The sequence below is a fragment of the Bufo bufo genome, chromosome 9 (assembly GCF_905171765.1).
Source record: "Bufo bufo chromosome 9, aBufBuf1.1, whole genome shotgun sequence".
Taxonomy (NCBI): domain Eukaryota; kingdom Metazoa; phylum Chordata; class Amphibia; order Anura; family Bufonidae; genus Bufo; species Bufo bufo.
This window is the reverse complement of record NC_053397.1, coordinates 155,803,542-155,825,693: the sequence shown is the minus strand read 5'-3', so window position 1 is coordinate 155,825,693 and position 22,152 is coordinate 155,803,542. Positions and strand designations below refer to the sequence as shown.

At 42.8% G+C, this 22,152-nt stretch overlaps 1 protein-coding gene across 1 annotated transcript in view; it reads right to left on the bottom strand.

The window, feature by feature from the left end:
- Positions 1–9,337: 9,337 nt before the first annotated feature.
- Positions 9,338–22,152, bottom strand: part of FAM227A (family with sequence similarity 227 member A) — an 83,893-nt gene continuing 71,078 nt past the window's right edge. The window contains exons 7-8 of the mRNA XM_040408780.1: positions 9,437–9,541; positions 9,338–9,394 (exon numbers count right to left, since the gene is read on the bottom strand). Of these exons, the coding sequence (XP_040264714.1) occupies positions 9,338–9,394; positions 9,437–9,541 (162 nt within the window). The remainder of the gene's footprint in view (positions 9,395–9,436; positions 9,542–22,152) is intronic.

Below are 22,152 nucleotides of genomic sequence, written 5' to 3'. Positions count from 1 at the left end.
CTGACTCAGAACAGAAGGGAACACCTGTTTAAAAAAAAATAATACATTTAATGAGCATTTTGTCATTGCAACATAGATAGAAGATACATGCTTTCCACAAGATCTACTACTAGTTTTCTCAGGAGCCAGTAGGCGTAAGTTGTCCACCTTTAAAATATGTGCCTGCTCTTACAAAAGTAAGAACATTGTAGTGCCACGTCTTACAAAGTCCAACACCTGTAGCCTTCCCCTTGTCCCTACAAGTGTCCTCCTCTGACCCCTAACCAATATCTTAATACACAAGTGAATCTGGATTTACAGTGCCGTTCAAAAGTATTCACCCCCTTGACTTTTTCCGTATTTTGTTACATTACAGCCTTAAATTCAATGTTTTGTTAATCTGAATTTTATGTGATAGATCAGAACACAATAGTCTAAGGCTACTTTCACACGAGCGTTCGGGTGTCCGCTCGTGCGCTACGTTTGAAGGGGCTCACGAGCGGCCCCGAACGCATCCGTCTGGCCCAAATGCATTCTCAGTGGAGGCGGATCCACTGAGAATGCATCCGTCTGCCAGCGCTCAGCCTCCGCTCCGCTCAGTGAGCGGACACCTGAACGCTGCTTGCAGCGTTCGGGTGTCCGCCTGGCCGTGCGGAGGCGAGCGGATCCGTCCAGACTTATAATGGAAGTCAATGGGGACGGATCCGCTTGAAGATGACACCATATGGCTCAATCTTCAACGGATCCGTTCCCCATTGACTTTCAATATAAAGTCTGAACGGATCCGCTCAGGCTACTTTCTGACTTAGAAAATTTTCTAAGTAATAATGCAGACGGATCCATTCTGAACGGATGCAAACGTCTGCATTATCGGAGCGGATCCGTCTGATGAAACATCAGACGGATCCGCTCCGAACGCTCGTGTGAAAGTAGCCTTAGTTGGTGAAGTGAAATGATAAAAATATATAAATAAAACTATTGTTTAGAAACAGAAAACAGAAAATTGGCATGTGCGTATGTTTCACCCCTTTGTTAGGAAGCCCATAAAAAGCTCTGATGCAACCAATTACCTTCAGAAGTCACATAATTAGTGAAATCATGTCCACCTGTGTGCAATCTAGTGTCACATGATCTGTCATTACATATACAGTCGTGGCCAAAAGTTCTGAGAATTACATAAATATTGGAAATTGGAAAAGTTGCTGCTTAAGTTTTTATAATAGCAATTTGCATATACTCCAGAATGTTATGAAGAGTGATCAGGTGAATTGCATAGTCCTTCTATGCCATGAAAATTAACTTACCGTATTTTTCACCCTATAAGATGCACCTAGGTTTTTGGGGAGGAAAATAAGAAAAAAAATATTTTTAACCAAAAGGTGTGCTGTGTGTTTGGTGGGTTTGGAACTAATGGTGGTCTGTGGATGGCAATATTACTGGGGATCCGTGGATGACGGACACTGTTATGGGGGGATCTGTGGATGATGGACACTGTTATGAGGGGATCTGTGGATGATGGACACTGTTATGAGGGGATCTGTGGATGACGGACACTGTTATGAGGGGATCTGTGGATGGCGGACACTGTTATGGGGGATCTGTGGATGACGGACACTTTTAAGGGGGGATCTGTGGATGACGGACACTGTTATGGGGGGATCTGTGGATGACGGACACTGTTATGGGGGGGGGATCTGTGACGGACACTGTTATGGGGGGATCTGTGGCTTGCACTGTTACAGGGGGATCTGTGGCTAGCACTGTTACAGGGGGATCTGTGTCTGGCACTGTTACAGGGGGGATCTGTAGATGGCACTGTTACAGGGGGTATCTGTATATGGCACTGTTAGAGGGGGATCTGTGGGTGGCACTGTTATATATGTGCCATCCACAGACCCCCCCCAGCCCATAACTGTGCCATCCACAGATGTCCCCCATAAAAATGTCATCCACAGATCCCCCCCCCCCCCCGCCACTCCAGTATACAAATATAAGATGTCTTATTCAATTAATAGTTATTAAACATGCCCCCTCACTCCTAATAGTACCTTACATCCTAACCGCTTCAGTACAATGCAGGCAGGCCGGACGGCCGGCGCGTCACTCACTGACGTCACTTGCCTGCGCCGCCTGCTTCATTCATAAAGTAGGCGGCGCAGGCACGTGACATCAAGAAGTTACACTGCCACCCGCCTGGCCTGCCTGCCTGCATTCTACTGAAGCGGTTAGGATGTAAGGTACTATTAGGAGTGAGGGGGCATGCTTAATAACTATTAATTGAATAAGACATCTTATATTAGTATACCGAAGCGGTGGGGGCGGGGCTATAGTACACTGACTGCACCGCCCCGCCGCTATTGCTGGCCCCCAGCTCCTCCTCCCAGTCCCTCCCCGAGTCCCCGCTCACTCGTACATCGCAGCCAGCGATGTAAAACTGCCAGCATTCGCCCCATAAGATGCAGGGGTATTTTCCCCCCATTTTGGGGGGAGAAAAAGTGCGTCTTATGGGGCGAAAAATACGGTAATCCCCCCAAAAACTTTCCACTGCATTTCATTGCTGTCATTAAAAGACCTGCTGAGATCATTTCAGTAATCGTCTTGTTAACTCAGGTGAGAATGTTGACGAGCACAAGGCTGGAGATCATTATGTCAGGCTGATTGGGTTAAAATGGCAGACTTAACATGTTAAAAGGAGGGTGATGCTTGAAATCATTGTTCTTCCATTGTTAACCATGATGACCTGCAAAGAAACGCGTGCAGCCATCATTGCGTTGCATAAAAATGGCTTCACAGGCAAGGATATTGTGGCTACTAAGATTGCACCTCAATCAACAATTTATAGGATCATCAAGAACTTCAAGGAAAGAGGTTCAATTCTTGTTAAGAAGGCTTCAGGGCGTCCAAGAAAGTCCAGCAAGCGCCAGGATCGTCTCCTAAAGAGGATTCAGCTGCGGGATCGGAGTGCCACCAGTGCAGAGCTTGCTCAGGAATGGCAGCAGGCAGGTGTGAGCGCATCTGCACGCATAGTGAGGCGAAGACTTTTGGAAGATGGCCTGGTGTCAAGAAGGGCAGCAAAGAAGCCACTTCTCTAAAAAAAAACCATCAGGGACAGATTGATCTTCTGCAGAAAGTATGGTGAATGGACTGCTGAGGACTGGGGCAAAGTCATATTCTCTGATGAAGCCTCTTTCCGATTGTTTGGGGCATCTGGAAAAAGGCTTGTCCGGAGAAGAAAAGGTGAGCGCTACCATCAGTCCTGTGTCTGGCGGGTGGACAAACAAAAACCCACTAATTCTGACAAACTCCAAGAAGTGATTATGAAAGAATGGGTTGCTATCAGTCAGGAATTGGCCCAGAAGTTGATTGAGAGCATGCCCAGGTCCTGAAAAAGAAGGGCCAACACTGCAAATACTGACTCTTTGCATAAATGTCATGTAATTGTCGATAAAAGCCTTTGAAACGTATGAAGTGCGTGTAATTATATTTCACTACATCACAGAAACAATTGAAACAAAGATCTAAAAGCAGTTTAGCAGCAAACTTTGTGAAAACTAATATTTGTGTCATTATCAAAACTTTTGGCCACGACTGTACACACCTTTTTTGAAAGGCCCCAGAGGCTGCAACACCTAAGCAAGAGGCATCACTAACCAAACACTGCCATGAAGACCAAGGAACTCTGCAAACAAGTAAGGGACAATGTTGTTTAGAAGTACAAGTCAGGGTTAGGTTATAAAAAAAAAATCTAAATCTTTGATGATCCCCAGGAGCACCATCAAATCTATCATAAGCAAATGGAAAGAACATGGCACAACAGCAAACCTGCCAAAAGAAGGCCGCCTACCAAAACTCACGGACCGGGCAAGGAGGGCATTAATCAGAGAGGCAGCACAGAGACCTAAGGTGACCCTGGAGGAGCTGCAGAGTTCCACAGCAGAGACTGGAGTATCTGTACATAGGACGACAATAAGCCGTACGCTCCATAGAGTTGGGCTTTATGGCAGAGTGGTCAGAAGAAAGCCATTACTTTCAGCTAAAAACAAAAAGGCACGTTGTGAGTTTGCGAAAAGGCATGTTGGAGACTCCCAAAATGTATGGAGGAAGGTGCTCTGGTCTGATGAGACTAAAATTTTACTTTTCGGCCATCAAAGAAAACTGTATGTCTGGCGCAAACCCAACACATCACATCACCCAAAGAACACCATCCCCACAGTTAAACATGGTGGTGGCAGCATCATGCGGAGGGATGGGACTGGGAAACTGGTCAGAGTTGGGGAAAAGATGGATGGTGCTAAATACAGGGATATTCTTGAGCAAAACCTGTACCACTCTGTGTGCGATTTGAGGCTAGGATGGAGGTTCACCTTCCAGCAGGACAATGACCCCAAACACACTGCTAAAGCAACACTTGAGTGGTTTAAGGGGTAAAAATCCCAGTGGTAAGATGTGGCAAGCTCATAGGGACTTATCCTAAGCGACTTGGAGCTGTTATTGCCGCAAAAGGTAGCTCTACAAAGTATTGACTTTAGGGGGGTTAATAGTTATGCATATTGACTTTTTCTGTTATTTTGTCCTATTTGTTGTTTGCTTCATAATAAAAAAATAAAAAAACATCTTCAAAGTTGTGGGCATGTTCTGTAAATTAGATGAGGCACTAATACACGAAAAAAGTCAAGGGGGGTGAATACTTTTGCAAGGCACTGTATATGTTCAAGCTGCCACATGCAGCCAAAACCCTGCCCACCCATGGTGACCAATAAATGCACAGTTTTGCAGTGGACACACATGCTCTCTGCCACTCCACTCAACTATACTGGGCTGCCAGATATAGCCAAGCACTTGTACTCAGCTATCTTCAGCAGTCATGTAGATTTGAACAGAGCAGCAGCATGCATGTATGTGCACCACTTACATCAATTTAGGGGAACACTGACCCCCATTCTAGTCAATACCAGGTACCCCAGAGGTGGAATACTGACTGCTGATCAGACACTTAACTCTGACACCTATTCTGTGAATAAGGAATAGGTTGTTGTAATGGGACAAACCCTTTAAGGCTAGTTTCACACCAGCGCTTTATAGCTCTCTACATTCCAGAATTGCTGGAAGCTAAAACATTGCCGTCCGGCCCCACTGATAACTATAATCAGTATTTAAGCAAGACTTAAGGAGTATTTGTATGATTGTGTTTCAGCAATTTTGTTTAATGTCACTGCTTCCGCCCAGCAGTGTGTTCGGTGACGTCACTGGCTCTGATGGGCCGGCTTTGGCGCTGCCTTGGCCGTTTCACATGCTAGGGCAGCGCTAAAGCCCATCCATCAGTGCCGGTGACATCACCAGGCTCACTGCTGGGTCAGCGCAGGGCAAAGGAGAGCATCGGAACATGAAATGCTCCGATGCTATTATCAGGGGAGCTGCCTGGGTGAAAATGGGGATATGTCCAGGTTCAGCTCTGAACCCGTACAACCCCTTTGATTACTGAAATTGTACATTTCTATTAGAAAAATAGCCCTGAAGTAGCTCATTTCTTGCATTAGCAGATCTCCCCGTCTTTTATTTACTGAACTGTGGAGACACGCTCCAGGGTGACTGCTATAGCCCGCACTGCCTCTCACCTATCCTATATAGCCCTAACACTGACTCTGTATATACACTCACCTAAAGAATTATTAGGAACACCATACTAATACGGTGTTGGACCCCCTTTTGCCTTCAGAACTGCCTTAATTCTACGTGGCATTGATTCAACAAGGTGCTGATAGCATTCTTTAGAAATGTTGGCCCATATTGATAGGATAGCATCTTGCAGTTGATGGAGATTTTAGGGATGCACATCCAAGGCACGAAGCTCCCGTTCCACCACAACCCAAAGATGCTCTATTGGGTTGAGATCTGGTGACTGTGGGGGCCATTTTAGTACAGTGAACTCATTGTCATGTTCAAGAAATCAATTTGAAATGATTCGAGCTTTGTGACATGGTGCATTATCCTGCTGGAAGTAGCCATCAGAGGATGGATACATGTTCTCATTTTGTTTACGCCAAATTCGGACTCTACCATTTGAATGTCTCAACAGAAATCGAGACTCATCAGACCAGGCAACATTTTTCCAGTCTTCAACAGTCCAATTTTGGTGAGCTCGTGCAAATTGTAGCCTCTTTTTCCTATTTGTAGTGGAGATGAGTGCTACCCGGTGGGGTCTTCTGCTGTTGTAGCCCATCCGCCTCAAGGTTGTGCGTGTTGTGGCTTCACAAATGCTTTGCTGCATACCTCGGTTGTAACGAGTGGTTATTTCAGTCAACGTTGCTCTTCTATCAGCTTGAATCAGTCGGCCCATTCTCCTCTGACCTCTAGCATCCACAAGGCATTTTTGCCCACAGGACTGCCGCATACTGGATGTTTTTCCCTTTTCACACCATTCTTTGTAAACCCTAGAAATGTTTGTGCGTGAAAATCCCAGTAACTGAGCAGATTGTGAAATACTCAGACCGGCCCGTCTGGCACCAACAACCATGCCACGCTCAAAATTGCTTAAATCACCTTTCTTTCCCATTCTGACATTCAGTTTGGAGTTCAGGAGATTGTCTTGACCAGGACCACACCCCTAAATGCATTAAAGCAACTGCCATGTGATTGGTTGACTAGATAATTGCATTAATGAGAAATAGAACAGGTGTTCCTAATAATTCTTTAGGTGAGTGTATATAGATAGATAGATAGATAGATAGATAGATACAACGCTCACAGCATACACAGGAATAAATTATATGTATATAATGTGTATATATATGTACACACACACACAGTGTTACAGTTACAGGTACACGCAAATATTTCCTGAAACACCCCCCCCCCCCATTCTCAAATCTTTAAAATAGTGCCAACACACTTATTTTCAGCCTAGCTTGTCCCTCAGACAGTTCTATCCTGGAGACATTCAGTATGGGAGATTTATCAAAACTGATGTACAGTAGAACTGGCTTAGTTACCCACCGCAACCAATCAGATTCCACCTTTCATTTTCCAAAGGAGCTCTGAAAATTAAAGGTGGAATCTGATTTGTTGTTATGGACAATTGAGCCAGTTTTCCTTTATACAAGTTTTGATAAATCTTCCCCGTTGTACATTTACACAGGGTAATTATTAGGAAAAAGGACTTTATGTTCATAAACACTCTGACCCTGTCCTATCAGTGTTAAAGTCTATCCTATATTGTATCATTTATAAGTGAAATGGTAACGCCAAATTGTCAATGTATTCATATATTCTAGAATTGTACAATGAAGGAAAGATTTTTTTGATTTTTTTTTACTAAAATACAGATGTCAGGAATGCCGACAGATCCTCCTAAGGCTAATTTCACATCTGCGTTGTGCTCTCCGGTTTTGAGATCCGGCACAGGCTCTCAAAACCGCAGCACAATGTTTGTTTTGTCCCAATTCATTGTCAACGGGGACAAAACTGAACAAACCAGAAGAGAGTGCACCAGAATGCATTCCATTCCGGTTTGTTGCGTTCCCATGCCAGACACAAAACTGCTGCAAGAAGGAAAAAGAGATAAGAAGATAACACTTGGAGTCTGCGCAGTGTGCACTATCTTACAAACTTTGTGTCACGCCCTGTCCTGTGAGAGGCCTGAGAAGATCTGACAGACTTGCTGCACATGAGTCTATCTGACAGATTGTTCTGTTTCTCTTTGTTGTGGTTTTGGGAAGGATCCCACCTCCCCACAGGTTCTGCTGATTAGCTATTTAGTGGTGCTATTCATACCTGCCTCTCACTATAGCCCTTGTGGTTTATATTTGCTTCTGGAGTTCTCAGCTGGTGTTTGGTGGATCCCCTGCTCCCCGTCCGTCTTAAGCTAAGTCCTACTCATTCTCTTTTGTTGTGTGTTCTGGCTAGGCCTCAGGAAGACGCTGGTCCATGCACCTAGCGCTTGGAACCGGTCTTATCTCCAGCTCCCTAGCTGAGGGTTTGTTACAGTTTCAGCTAGGCTTAAGTTCCAGCGCATGAGCACTTTCACCTTAAGGATTTGCTCATGTTGTCAGCAGTCAGGGAAAGGCTCAGGGATGGTCCGCTGGTGACCTTTCCCTGTTCCCTAGCTTTGGGGACTAGCCTGGTGTTTTGTTGCTTTTGTTGTATTTGGTTTGCTTCCCTTCCCTCATCTACCGTGACACTTTGGTATGTGAGCTTAATGGAAACATCTGTGCATCGGTGCCATATTATAATGGAGTCTTACTAACATTAATACTGTTTACGTCATATATGACACTTAAAGGAGGTGCTTTTTTTTTATAGGCACTGAATATATATGTGAATTATCTAGCTAAATAATTGGCTCAAGCATTCTTCTACAGTCTATACATCATTCTGTGGGAGAAGTGAGGGGCCTATTGCAGCTTCGATCCCCCTCCATTCTCGCTTCAGTGTTGGACAAATAGCTTGAAGCAAAGGGGGAGGGGAGGCAGTTGAGATAAGGAACAAGCAGCTTAAAGCAACTACATAAGAAAATCAATCTAGTTACATGAAAGAAAGATATTCACACATCTCTATCATCAGTGACCATGTTCTGGATGAAAGCACAGTGCAGTCAATTTAAGACAAATTAAGACAATGGTGCTGATCTGATATGCCTCTAATTTCAGATAGGTGCAGGTCCCACCTCTGTCTATTTTCTGAGCTCGTTCAGGAGATATGTGCAGGTCCCAGAGGTGGGACCCACACGTATCTGACACTAGTGGCATATCCTAGTACTATGCCACCAATGTCTTATATGAGACAAAACCCTTTTAATATTATACTGTATTAATAAGTGACTTACAATGCTGTTTCCAGAACATTTTGGGAAATAATAAAGTGGTGAACCTCTTTAAAAGGGTATTCCGGTAAAGTAACTTAATTTTTGAGAAAACTGCATTTTGGCTGCAAGCGTGACCCAATCAGAACCCATACCTATACATATAACCAGAGTTTCAATTTACCTTGCAATCCATTTGTCTAGCTCCTGTTTGAGCCTGATCTTCCCTCACAAAACTTCAAAGACTACAATCCCCACAATCCCTAGCTTTCCTGCTGTGAGCTTGTGCTTGTTCATGAGTGTATTGATGATTATTGATTGGCTGCCTGATATACAGTCCAGTCACGCCCCCTCCACTCAGTAATCACCAGCACTCCCTTTGTTTCACAAGACATTTAGCTACAGAGTTGATAGTAACACACTGAGCATGCTCGACCTAACAAAGGCTCAGAACTACAGGTTGATGCCATAGTAATTTATTGATGCCATGGTAATTTATTGCTGATGTATTAGTCTAAAACATAAGTTATATTTATGGTAGCCGGAATACCCCTTTAAGTGTTACAACAGTAAATTATAGTTATTTGCATCTTTAAATTTCTTTTTGACATCATTAGACTAGTGATACACAAGAGCATCAACAACAGCACACAGACTTACATTAAGAAAAGCATTCCCATGATATGAGCTTTTACACAAGGCAAGCAGCTGGATGTAATTCTCTGCAACTCGGCCAAACAGCTTATTCTGGCTCTCTGTATCTGGCTACAAGAAAAAGTCTAATCACACCCTGCATGCCTGCAAATAACATGATGTTTTACTGAAATACAGTAGTTTCTTTATTAATGATGTTTGAGGAGTAAATACAAACTTGAAACCGAAATCTTAAACTTTTGTCCACAGACATAGGGGGTCATTTAGTAAGCTGAAATACACCTGCGACTTCTGCAATAGATGTGTATTCTCTCATATGAGAGTTTGTAAGAAAAAACATTTTGTGACTACTGCCTGTACCAAACAAAATAATCATGATTACCTTTTAGGGTAAGTCACCATGGGTCAGTTTTGCTGCAAATTTGTAGTAATCTGTTAAGAAAAATCTGTGCCAAATCACACAAATTGCCCCTTTTGGATTTCTTAGCTAAAAAAGCTTTCATACAAAACAATTTTTCTAAGAATTTTTGGCTGGTTTTATTTTTCATTTTGGCAGTACTATGCCAAATAAAACATATACAGTATATAAAAATAAAATACAGAATATTTGTACTGTAGCAGTCAACTCAGAGATAAAGCTCATATATAGATACGTCATCCATTGTTTAGTTTACTATTGCTGCAAGGGAAATATGTTGTCCGTAAAATAGTAGGTTAGTATAATTTGGATAACAGTAAGACAGCACTATTTTTCTCTTGATAGGCCTAAATAACGATACCCACAGAAGAGCATTACATTTATCAGCGTAATGTGTGATGCTCTAATTGATTCGCTTTCCCTTTCCTGTCTGGCACAGTGAATGGGATTAGTAGAACTACAGGTAACAGCACACTGCTAGTCAATTGCACAAGGATATACGCAAATACTGAATAAAAATAGCTGCTTGGTGGCCATACTTACTGCAAGGGCAGTTAGAAGCTCTTTGCGCATATAATTGATCAAAAATATGCCACCTTGTTGTCCGGTAGATGGGCCCGACATATATTTGATCAATTATATGCGCAAAGATTGATCTGTGGAATGAGCCGCCAACTATATATTGGATATAACTGATAATACCCTCCTGAAGCTAATGTATGGAAGATAATAACTAATGGTGGTATTTCCTTCTCTCCCCCTCCTCCCTTTGAAGTCGACCCTGCTGGCGATTACTGGAATCACAAGAAGACTGGAGAGTTGTGAGATTCTGGACTTTTTTCTGCCTATTTCCCCCTATATGAAAACTGCATGTTTCCCTTATTTATTGTATTTTGGATTAACTATAATAATGGCATTTATGGACTGAGAGGAGCGAATAGCTCTCTGCTGGAACCCAGCAAGATCTATTAATTAATCTATGAATTTCTAATTTTGTTTACGGATATTCTGATTGTAAATACTAGATTAATTAGTGTATGTTGTACAATTGGTAGGTAGGGGGGGGAAGGGGAAAGAGAGGGGGAAAAAAGAAGGAAAAAAGAGAAAAAGAGGGAAGGTAAGGAGGAGAAAGGGAAGAGGAAAGAAAAAAAAAGGAGGGAAAAAAGAAAAAAAAGGAAAAGGGAAGAAAGGAAAGGAAAAGAAAAGAAAAGAAAAAAAAAACTTTGCTTTTTCATTTTTTTTCTCTTTTTTTGTTTTTGCTCTGCTTTAAGATATAGAAATGTCTAGACAGGGAGCAGGGGAAAAAGGGGAGAAATCACCCAGAATTAAATACCTCGATCTCCCCGACGTTCAAGAGGGCAGAAAGAGCAAAACAACAACTACTGATTAATACAAGTGGACAGATTAGTCCACCTAGATAGAAGAAAGACGATATACCCCAAATTCAGGAAAGGGATCCTGGCTTGATAGAGAGTGTGATGATGATATCATCTGGTGGTGAAATCCAGCCTGGCGAGAGAGGTACAGTACATTTCAAAGAGAATGAGAGAGGTGTTCTAATTCAGGGGGAGCAGGCACCGAGTCTGCTGGAAATATTTCAAGAAATAAAAAAATGCAATTTGGCAATACAGGACCTCTCTCTCCAGACTGGAAACATCAGGGAAGCGGTGGGGCTCCTCAGGACGGATTTACAAAAATATTTGTCCCCTTCCTGACCAGGCCTAATTTTGCAAAACTGACATATCTCACTTTATGTGGCAATAACTTTGGAACGCCTTACTTATCCAAGTCATTCAGAGATTGTTTTCTCGTGACACATTGTACTTCATGATAGTCATAAATTTAAGTCAAAATATTTCACCTTTATTTATGAAGAAATCCCAAATTTACCAAAAAATTAAAAAAATTCGCAATTTTCTAAATTTCAATTTCTCTGCTTTTAAAACAGAAAGTGATACCTCATAAAATATTTATTACTTAACATTCCCCATATGTCTACTTTATGTTGGCATAATTTTGGAAATGTCATTTTATTTTTTTAGGATGTTAGAAGGCTTAGAAGTTTAGAAGCAATTCTTCAAATTTTTAAGAAAATTGCCAAAAATTGCCAAAACCCACTTTTTAAGGACCAGTACAGGTCTGAAGTCACTTTGTGGGGCCTACATAGTGGATACCCCCATCAATGACCCCATTGTAAAAACTACACCCCTCAAGTTACTTAAAACCGATTTTACAAACTTTGTTAACCCTTTAGGCGTTCCACAAGAATTAATGGAAAATAGAGATACAATTTCAAAATTTCACTTTTTTGGCCGATTTTCCATTTTAATAATTTTTTTCCAGTTACAAAGCAAGGGTTAACAGCCAAACCAAACTCAATATTTATGGCCCTGATTCTGTAGTTTACAGAAACACCCCACATGTGGTCGTAAACTGTTGTACGGGCACACGGCAGGGCGCAGAAGGAAAGGAATGCCATACGGTTTTTAGATGCCATGTCCCATTTGAAGCCCCCTGATGCACCCTTACAGTAGAAACTCCCAAGAAGTGATCCCATTTTGGAAACTAGGGGATAAGGTGCCAGTTTAATTGCTACTATTTTTGGGTACATATGATTTGTTGATCATTCATTATAACACTTTATGGGGCAAGGTGACCAAAAAATTGGTTGTTTTAGCACAGTTTCTATTTATTTATTTTTACAGCGTTCACCTGAGGGGTTCAGTCAAATGACATTTTTATAGAGCAGATTGTTACGGACGTGGCAATACCTAATATGTATACTTTTTCTTATTTATTAAAGTTTTACACAATAATAGCATTTTTGAAACAAAAAAATTATGTTTTAATGTGTTCATGTTCTGAGAGCTATAGTTTTTTTTATTTTTTGAGAGATTTTCTTATGTAGTGGCTCATTTTTTGCAGGATGAGGTGACGGTTTTATTGGTATCATTTTGTGGGACATACGCATTTTTGATAACTTGGTGTTGCACTTTTTGTGATGTAAGGTGACAAAAATTGCTTGTTTTGACACAGTTTTAAAAAATTATTTTTTACAGTGTTCACCTGAGGGGTTAGGTCAAGTGATATTTTTATAGAGCTGGTTTTTACGGACGCGGCAATACCTAATATGTATATTTTTTTATTTGTTTCACTTTAACACAATAATTGCATTTTTGAAACCCAAAAAATGATGTTTTAGTGTCTCCATGTTCTAAGAGCTATAGTTTTTTTATTTTTTGAGAGATTTTCTTATGTAGGGGCTCATTTTTTGCGGGATGAGGTGACGGTTTTATTGGTACCATTTTTGATCACTTGGTGTTGCACTTTTTGTAATGTAAGGTGACAAAAATTGCTTGTTTTGACACAGGGTTTTTTTTGTTTTTTTTACGGTGTTCACCCGAGGGGTTAGGTCATGTGATTTATTTATAGAGCTGTTTTTTACGGACGCGACAATACCAAATATGTCTATTTTATTTTATTTTTTCTATTTTTAACATTTTTTTTTTTATTCCTTACTTGGGGGATTTTTTTTTTTACATGTGAAACATTTATTTTATTTTATTTTTTCAACCCTTTATTTATTTATTTTTTATTTTACACTTTTCATCCCCCATAAGGTCATACAAGACCTCTGGGGGACATTTACTTCACTTTTTCTTTTTTTTTTCACTGTTGATTTCTCCTGTAACTGGGGCTGACATAGTAGCCCCAGTTACAGGAGAAATACACCCCCCAGAGAGGCTGTACAGCATAATTCTGCGCTGTACAGCCTCAGTGCAGGGCTGATCGAGGTCTGTGGATGACCTCACACAGCTCCTGCACTCTCCATAGCGCTTCCTCGGTGAGCGCTGTGTATGCAGCGATCCAGAAGGCAGGGACACCTGGGCACTGTCCCTGCCTTTTCTCTGGGTTGCCCTGCTGTCACTGACAGCGGGCAACCCGATCAGCAGCTGCACTATTAGCGTGCAGCTGCAGTTTCTGAACGGACGTTCTGGAACGTCCGTTCAGAAATAGAGAACCACCTCCTGGACGTTTATATCGTATGGGCAGATGGGAGGTGGTTAAAGAGAATCGAGAACCGGTTAAATATCTAGGTATTCAGATAACAACTAGTCCTGGGGACTATATACAGCTGAATGTGCTCCCTAAATTACAGGAGTTGCGGAAGAAAATAGAGGTTTGGAAAAAAAATACATATTTCGATGGCAGGTCGTATCTCACTGGTTAAAATGTGTATATTACCCTCGTTAAATTATATCTTTTGGAATACACCGATAATAATCCCCAGAAGAATCAACAAACTTTAATAACATACTTGATTTGGCGAGGTAAAAAACTGAGGATAAGAGCACAGATATTATATATCCATGAGAGAGAGGGTGGACTATCAGTTCCAGATTTGGAACTCTATTTCGCTTCTGGACAGATTAGAAATATGATAATGTGGAGTAAGTCAAGTAGGTATAAGAATATGGTGACAGAGATTAATAAAAGGTTAGAAAAATGTAATATTTTCCAATTAGTAGAAGCAGATATATTGTTAAATCAACAAGCTAATAAAATATCTATATTTGACCTATGGAATAAATCTTGGAACATGATAAAAAAAAATTGTGGTCTCAAAAGGAAATACATTCAGACACTTTGTTATGGGACAATATTAACCTAAAGGAACTAAAACTAATTGAACTAAAAATCTGGTGGAAATATGGAATATTCAAACTGGGTCTTAAAAATGAATATAGTACCGGAAATAAAGATCTGACTCTCTTTTATCTACAGTTGAAACAAGCTCTGCGTGAGGAGCTAGGAAAAAGGTACACAAATAGCACCCCTTTCACGACTTTTAGAGGACATCCCTAATTTAGCGTCAGGGAGGAGATTGATTTCCAAAGTATATGGAAGTCTGTTACAGCAGAAGACAAATAAAAAAGCTATAACTACTCTAAATTATAGATGGCAAGAGGATCTTAACTTGCAATGGGAAGAATTTTGGCAAAGGGCTATACAATCTAAGGCCTCTTTCACACTACAGTATGTCCATTTCAGTGTTTTGCGTTCCGTTTTTAACGGATCCGTTGTTCTGTTTTTTTGGTTCCGTTGTGTTTCCGTTTCCGTTCTGTCGTTCCGTTCCGTTTTTCCGTATGGCATATACAGTATACAGTAATTACATTGAAAAAATTGGGCTGGCCATAACATTTTCAATAGATGGTTCAGAAAAAACGGAACGGAAACGGAAGACATACGGATGCATTTCCGTATGTGTTCCGTTTTTTTTGCGGACCCATTGACTTTAATGGAGCCACGGAACGTGATTTGCGGCCAAATATAGGACATGTTCTATCTTTCAACGGAACGGAAAAACGGAAATACGGAAACGGAATGTATACGGAACACATTCCGTTTTTTTTGCGGAACCATTGAAATGAATGGTTCCGTATACGGACCGCAAAACGGAAAAAAAAAACGGTAGTGTGAAAGAGGCCTAAAAATAAGCTTTCAAACAACTTCTCATATAGAATCATGCAATTTAATATTATTCATTGTTTATATTACTCCCCGAAGTTTTTAATGAAATGCTATAAATCTAAACAATTTAGCTGTAAAAAATGCGGTGAAGTAGGAGTAGATGACATTCATATACTTTAGACATGTTTAAAGATTCAGCAATTCTGGAGGAATGTGAAGGAAAAAATAGAGGACTATCATCTGCCTAAACTTCCTTTTAGTTTTGAGGCATGTATCCTGGGTGTGATGGACAAAATGGTCACCTCCAAAGATCAAGAAGTAGCATCTAAACTGTTATTCTACGCTAGAAAATGTATTGTGGCACATTGGGGAGATGGGGTGGTCCCTACAGTAAAGGAAATGGAGAATCTGACTAGATTTTCGCTTGTTGGAGAAGAATTTCATCTGGTGTCAATTAGATAGAAAGATATGTTTGTTAGAAGGTGGCAGAGATGGCTGGACTAGTAACTGGTGTCAGTGATGGACCCGGGGCGTGGCAGTGTAGGCAACGGGCAGGAGAGCGGTGAATTATTATAATTTTTTTTTTCTTCCTCCTACCCCCTCCCAGGAGTGAACTAAGCAGCAAGAGGGACGACAGCAATATATTACTGTTTATATTGATAAGAAAAGTAGTAAAGCTAAATGGAGTTACTGAATATTTGTAAACTATAAGCATTTAATAAAAAATATTAAATAAAAAAAAAAAAAATTATATGCGCAAAGAGCTTCTAACTGTCCTTGCAGTAAGTATGGACCCAGGCAGATATTTTTATTCAGTATTTGCGTATATCTTTGTGCAATTGACTAGCAGTGTGCTGTTACCTGTAGTTCTACTAATCCCATTGTGTTTCAGCCAAGGTAGCGTGCACCTGCGTTCTCAAATTTACTTATTATGGTGGCACAGTGAATGGTCTGACTGAGAAAGTCAAGTGAAGCTGTTTGCCATGAGAAAAGTCCAAAGAAAAGAAGAAGTTAAAGGGTTTCTGTCATCAGAATTAGGCCTCATGCACACGACCGTTTTTGTGGTCCGCATCCGTCCCGCATTTTTTGCGTCTCGGGTGCGGACCCATTCACTTCAATGGAGCCGCAAAAGATGCAGACAGCACTCCGTGTGCTGTCCGCATCCGTTGCACCGTTCTGTGGCCCCGCAAAAAAAAAATATAGCATGTCCGTTTTGCGGACAAGAATAGGCATTTCTACAATGGGCCGCCCGTTCAGTTCCGCAAATTGCGGAAGGCACACGGGTGGCTTCCGTTTTTTGCGATCCGCGGTTTGCGGACCGCAAAAAACGGCACGGTCGTGTGCATGTAGCCTTAACCATATTAAATTAGCTGACATTAGCGATGTGCTAATGTCAGCTGAACCTAACTAGCCTATTCCTACTTGTATCTCTATACCCCTGTTACACCATAAATCTAACTTTTATAGTATGCTAATTAGCCTCTAGGAGCAGGGGGGGCGTTGCCCCTGCTCCTAGAAGCTCCGTTGTCCCACCTCTGGACGCACCCTGCTGCACATGATTGACAGGGCCAGGCAGTCTTGGTCTCCTCCTGCTGGCCGTGTCTGCCATGTATCTCGCGCCTGCGCCGCCCCATTTAGTATTCGGCGCAAGCGCAGTGAGTGAAGGACGCTCGTCCTTCACTAACTGCGCCTGCACCAAACACTGAACGGGGCGGTGCAGGTGCGAGATACATGGCAAACACGGCCAGCAGGAGGCGACCAAAATCAATATCTGAAGTTATCATGCGAAGTCTCACGAGACTTCGCAAAGTAATAACTTCGGCTCAGTTTTATGCGAATCAACTTCGGATGTTTAATCCAAAGTCGATTCGCTCATCCCTAATCACCATATTCTGACCCCCATAACTTTTTTTAAGTTATATCTACTCCGGGACAATCTGTAGTTTTTATTGATACCATTTTGAAGTGTGTGTGACTTTTTGATTCAATTGTATTACATTTTTTTGGGTGAGAGAAGCCATGAAAAAATGGCAAATTGCCCATTTTTACCCTTTTTTCTGTGACTCCATTCGCTGTATTGGAAAAAAATAATTATATCTTAATAGTACGGGCATTTTCAGACTCGGTGATGCCCATGATGTATATATTTTTTGTTATTTATGTATTATTATTTTTTTTTATTCAGTCATAGCAGCCAAAGATAAGACTGTTCTATTAGGGGCCAGCTTTTTTGTTCCGCAAAATATGGAATACACAAGGATGTCATCCGTATTTTTTGCAGATCCGTGTTTTGCGGACCACAAAATACATACAGTCGTGCGCATGAGTCCTTATTGTAAGTTCCCACACTCTGTTCTGCAGCAAATCGTGCAGAAATATGCAGTGGCATAATCTGCACCAAATTGTGCAGATATTGCTGCAGATTTGGATTTGGAAATGCTGCAGATTTATCACAGATTTCACATTCTACATAACCAGTGGCATAGCTATCGGGGAAGCAAGGGAAGCGGCTGCTTCGGGGCCCGAGCTGAGGAGGGGCCCGGGAGCAGCAGCAGGGAGGGGGGGGCCATCAGGGCCCTATTAAATTTTTTTATTTTTTATTTGGCTATTCCAGGGCCGTCTTTAATATTGATTTGACCCTGGGCAACCCCACAGATCATCCCCCCACCCCTCTTGTACTTGTTCCGCTCCATAGTTGCGGGTTGCATAGGCACAAGTTCAGTCACTTCGGTGTGCAATCACGATTCTCGCAGGATCACGCGCCGCAGGACGGGATTGCGCACAGAAGTGACCGAACTCATGCTCACGCAGCTGGCAAGTACAGAGCAGATCAGCGGAACAAGTACAAGGGGGGTGGGGGGGATGATCTGTGGGGTTGCCCAGGGTCCGACTCCAAACAATATTAAAGACGGCCCTGGTGCTATTCCACTCTTTCCCTGACGGTAGTGGGGGGTTCCTACTGCTGAGGCACGTTTGTATGGCTGCCTGCCTTCTTGCTCAGCCACCCTGCACGGTTGAATGGCTGCCCGCCCTACCACCCAGCCATATTGTATGGCCGCCCGGCCAGCCGCAGGTTTGTATGCCCGCCAAGCTGCAGCTTTGAATTGCCGCCCACCACCCACCTCTGAGAACCGCTGCTGCCTGCAAGCCAGAGCCAGGAGTCAGAACTCTCCTGCTTCAGACTCCCTGCCGGGCTTTGGTGAGTCTGATACCCTGGACTGTGCCCCACCCTACACTGGACTGTGGCCCGTAAACAAACACTGTTGGTGGCGCAGTACTAGGGTATAAGGGGATACACTGTACTGTGCCTTCTAACCTGTACTATGCCCCCTTATACCCTATAATGTGCCTCCTACCCTGTACTATGCCCTCTTATACCCTCCATTGTGCCCCCTTACCATACCCTGTACTGTGCCCTTTAATACTCTACTGTATACTGTGCCCCCTTATACCCTATATTCAATCACTGTATGGAGTCGTCATCCAGTCACTGTATAGAGGCATTATCCAGTAACTGTATGGAGGTGTTATCCAGTGTATGGCAGAGTTATCCAGTCACTGTATAAAGATATTATCCAGTCACTGTATGGCACCCTTGTCTAGTCACTGTATGGAGCCGTTATCCGATCACTGTATGGCGGCGTTGTCCAGTCACTGTATGGTGAGTTATCCAGTCACTGTATGGAGGTGTTATCTGGTCACTGTATGGCGGCGTTATTCAGTCACTGTATGGCAGTGTTATCCAGTCACTGTATGGTAGCGTCATTCTGTCACTGTATGGCGTTCTTATCCAATATGGTGGTATCCAGTCACTGTATTTAGGCGTTATCCAGTCATTGTATTGCGGCATCATTTGTAATATGGCAGCCTTTTGTAATATAGCCTACAGTACATGGCAGCCTCCCTTCTCTGCCATGTTGCTCCGCTGTGTACTAATGCTTATGTTGGCACACTTAACCACCTCCGGACCGCCTAACGCAGGATCGCGTTCCGGAGGTGGCAGCCCTGCGCAGAGTCACGCATATATGCGTCATCTCGCGATGGGCGAGATTTCCTGTGAACGCGCGCACACAGGCGCGCGCGCTCACAGGAACGGAAGGTAAGAGAGTTGATCTCCAGCCTGCCAGCGGCGATCGTTCGCTGGCAGGCTGGAGATGTGTTTTTTTTAACCCCTAACAGGTATATTAGACGCTGTTTTGATAACAGCGTCTAATATACCTGCTACCTGGTCCTCTGGTGGTCCCCTTTGTTTGGATCGACCACCAGAGGACACAGGTAGCTCAGTAAAGTCCCACCAAGCACCACTACACTACACTACACCCCCCCCCCGTCACTTATTAACCCCTTATTAGCCCCTGATCACCCCTGATCACCCCATATAGACTCCCTGATCACCCCCCTGTCATTGATCACCCCCCTGTCATTGATTACCCCCCTGTAAAGCTCCATTCAGATGTCCGCATGATTTTTACGGATCCACTGATAGATGGATCGGATCCGCAAAACGCATCCGGACGTCTGAATGAAGCCTTACAGGGGCGTGATCAATGACTGTGGTTATCACCCCATATAGACTCCCTGATCACCCCCCCTGTCATTGATTACACCCCTGTCATTGATCAACCCCCTGTAAAGCTCCATTCAGATGTCCGCATGATTTTTACGGATGCACTGATAGATGGATCCGATCCGCAAAACGCATCCGGACGTCTGAATGAAGCCTTACAGGGGCGTGATCAATGACTGTGGTGATCACCCCATATAGACTCCCTGATCACCCCCCTGTAAAGCTCCATTCAGATGTCCGCATGATTTTTACGGATGCACTGATAGATGGATCCGATCCGCAAAACGCATCCGGACGTCTGAATGAAGCCTTACAGGGGCGTGATCAATGACTGTGGTGATCACCCCATATAGACTCCCTGATCACCCCCCTGTCATTGATCACCCCCCTGTAAAGCTCCATTCAGATGTCCGCATGATTTTTACGGATGCACTGATAGATGGATCCGATCCGCAAAACGCATCCGGACGTCTGAATGAAGCCTTACAGGGGCATGATCAATGACTGTGGTGATCACCCCATATAGACTCCCTGATCACCCCCCTGTCATTGATCACCCCCCTGTAAAGCTCCATTCAGATGTCCGCATGATTTTTACGGATCCACTGATAGATGGATCGGATCCGCAAAACGCATCCGGACGTCTGAATGAAGCCTTACAGGGGAGTGATCAATGACTGTGGTGATCACCCCATATAGACTCCCTGATCACCCCCCTGTCATTGATTACCCCCCTGTAAAGCTCCATTCAGATGTCCGCATGATTTTTACGGATGCACTGATAGATGGATCGGATCCGCAAAACGCATCCGGACGTCTGAATGAAGCCTTACAGGGGCGTGATCAATGACTGTGGTGATCACCCCATATAGACTCCCTGATCACCCCCCTGTCATTGATCAACCCCCCTGTCATTGATCACCCCCCCTGTCATTGATCACCCCCCTGTCATTGATCACCCCCCTGTCATTGATCACCCCTCTGTAAGGCTCCATTCAGATATTTTTTTGGCCCAAGTTAGCAGAATTTTTTTTTTTTTTCTTACAAAGTCTCATATTCCACTAACTTGTGTCAAAAAATAAAATCTCACATGAACTCACCATACCCCTCACGGAATCCAAATGCGTAAAATTTTTTAGACATTTATATTCCAGACTTCTTCTCACGCTTTAGGGCCCCTAGAATGCCAGGGCAGTATAAATACCCCACATGTGACCCCAATTCGGAAAGAAGACACCCCCAGGTATTCCGTGAGGGGCATATTGAGTCCATGAAAGATTGAAATTTTTGTCCCAAGTTAGCGGAACGGGAGACTTTGTGAGAAAAAAATTAAAAATATCAATTTCCGCTAACTTGTGCCAAAAAAAAAAAATTTCTATGAACTCGCCATGCCCCTCATTGAATACCTTGGGGTGTCTTCTTTCCAAAATGGGGTCACATGTGGGGTATTTATACTGCTCTGGCATTCTAGGGGCCCCAAAGCGTGAGAAGAAGTCTGGTATCCAAATGTCTAAAAATGCCCTCCTAAAAGGAATTTGGGCACCTTTGCGCATCTAGGCTGCAAAAAAGTGTCACACATCTGGTATCGCCGTACTCAGGAGAAGTTGGGGAATGTGTTTTGGGGTGTCATTTTACATATACCCATGCTGGGTGAGAGAAATATCTTGGTCAAATGCCAACTTTGTATAAAAAAATGGGAAAAGTTGTCTTTTGCCAAGATATTTCTCTCACCCAGCATGGGTATATGTAAAATGACACCCCAAAACACATTCCCCAACTTCTCCTGAATACGGCGATACCACATGTGTGACACTTTTTTGCAGCCTAGATGGGCAAAGGGGCCCATATTCCAAAGAGCACCTTTAGGATTTCACAGGTCATTTACCTACTTACCACACATTAGGGCCCCTGGAAAATGCCAGGGCAGTATAACTACCCCACAAGTGACCCCATTTTGGAAAGAAGACACCCCAAGGTATTCCGTGAGGGGCATGGCGAGTTCCTAGAATTTTTTATTTTTTGTCACAAGTTAGTGGAAAATGATGATTTTTTTTTTTTTTTTTTTTCATACAAAGTCTCATATTCCACTAACTTGTGACAAAAAATAAAAAGTTCCATGAACTCACTATGCCCATCAGCGAATACCTTGGGGTCTCTTCTTTCCAAAATGGGGTCACTTGTGGGGTAGTTATACTGCCCTGGCATTCTAGGGGCCCAAATGTGTGGTAAGGAGTTTGAAATCAAATTCTGTAAAAAATGACCTGT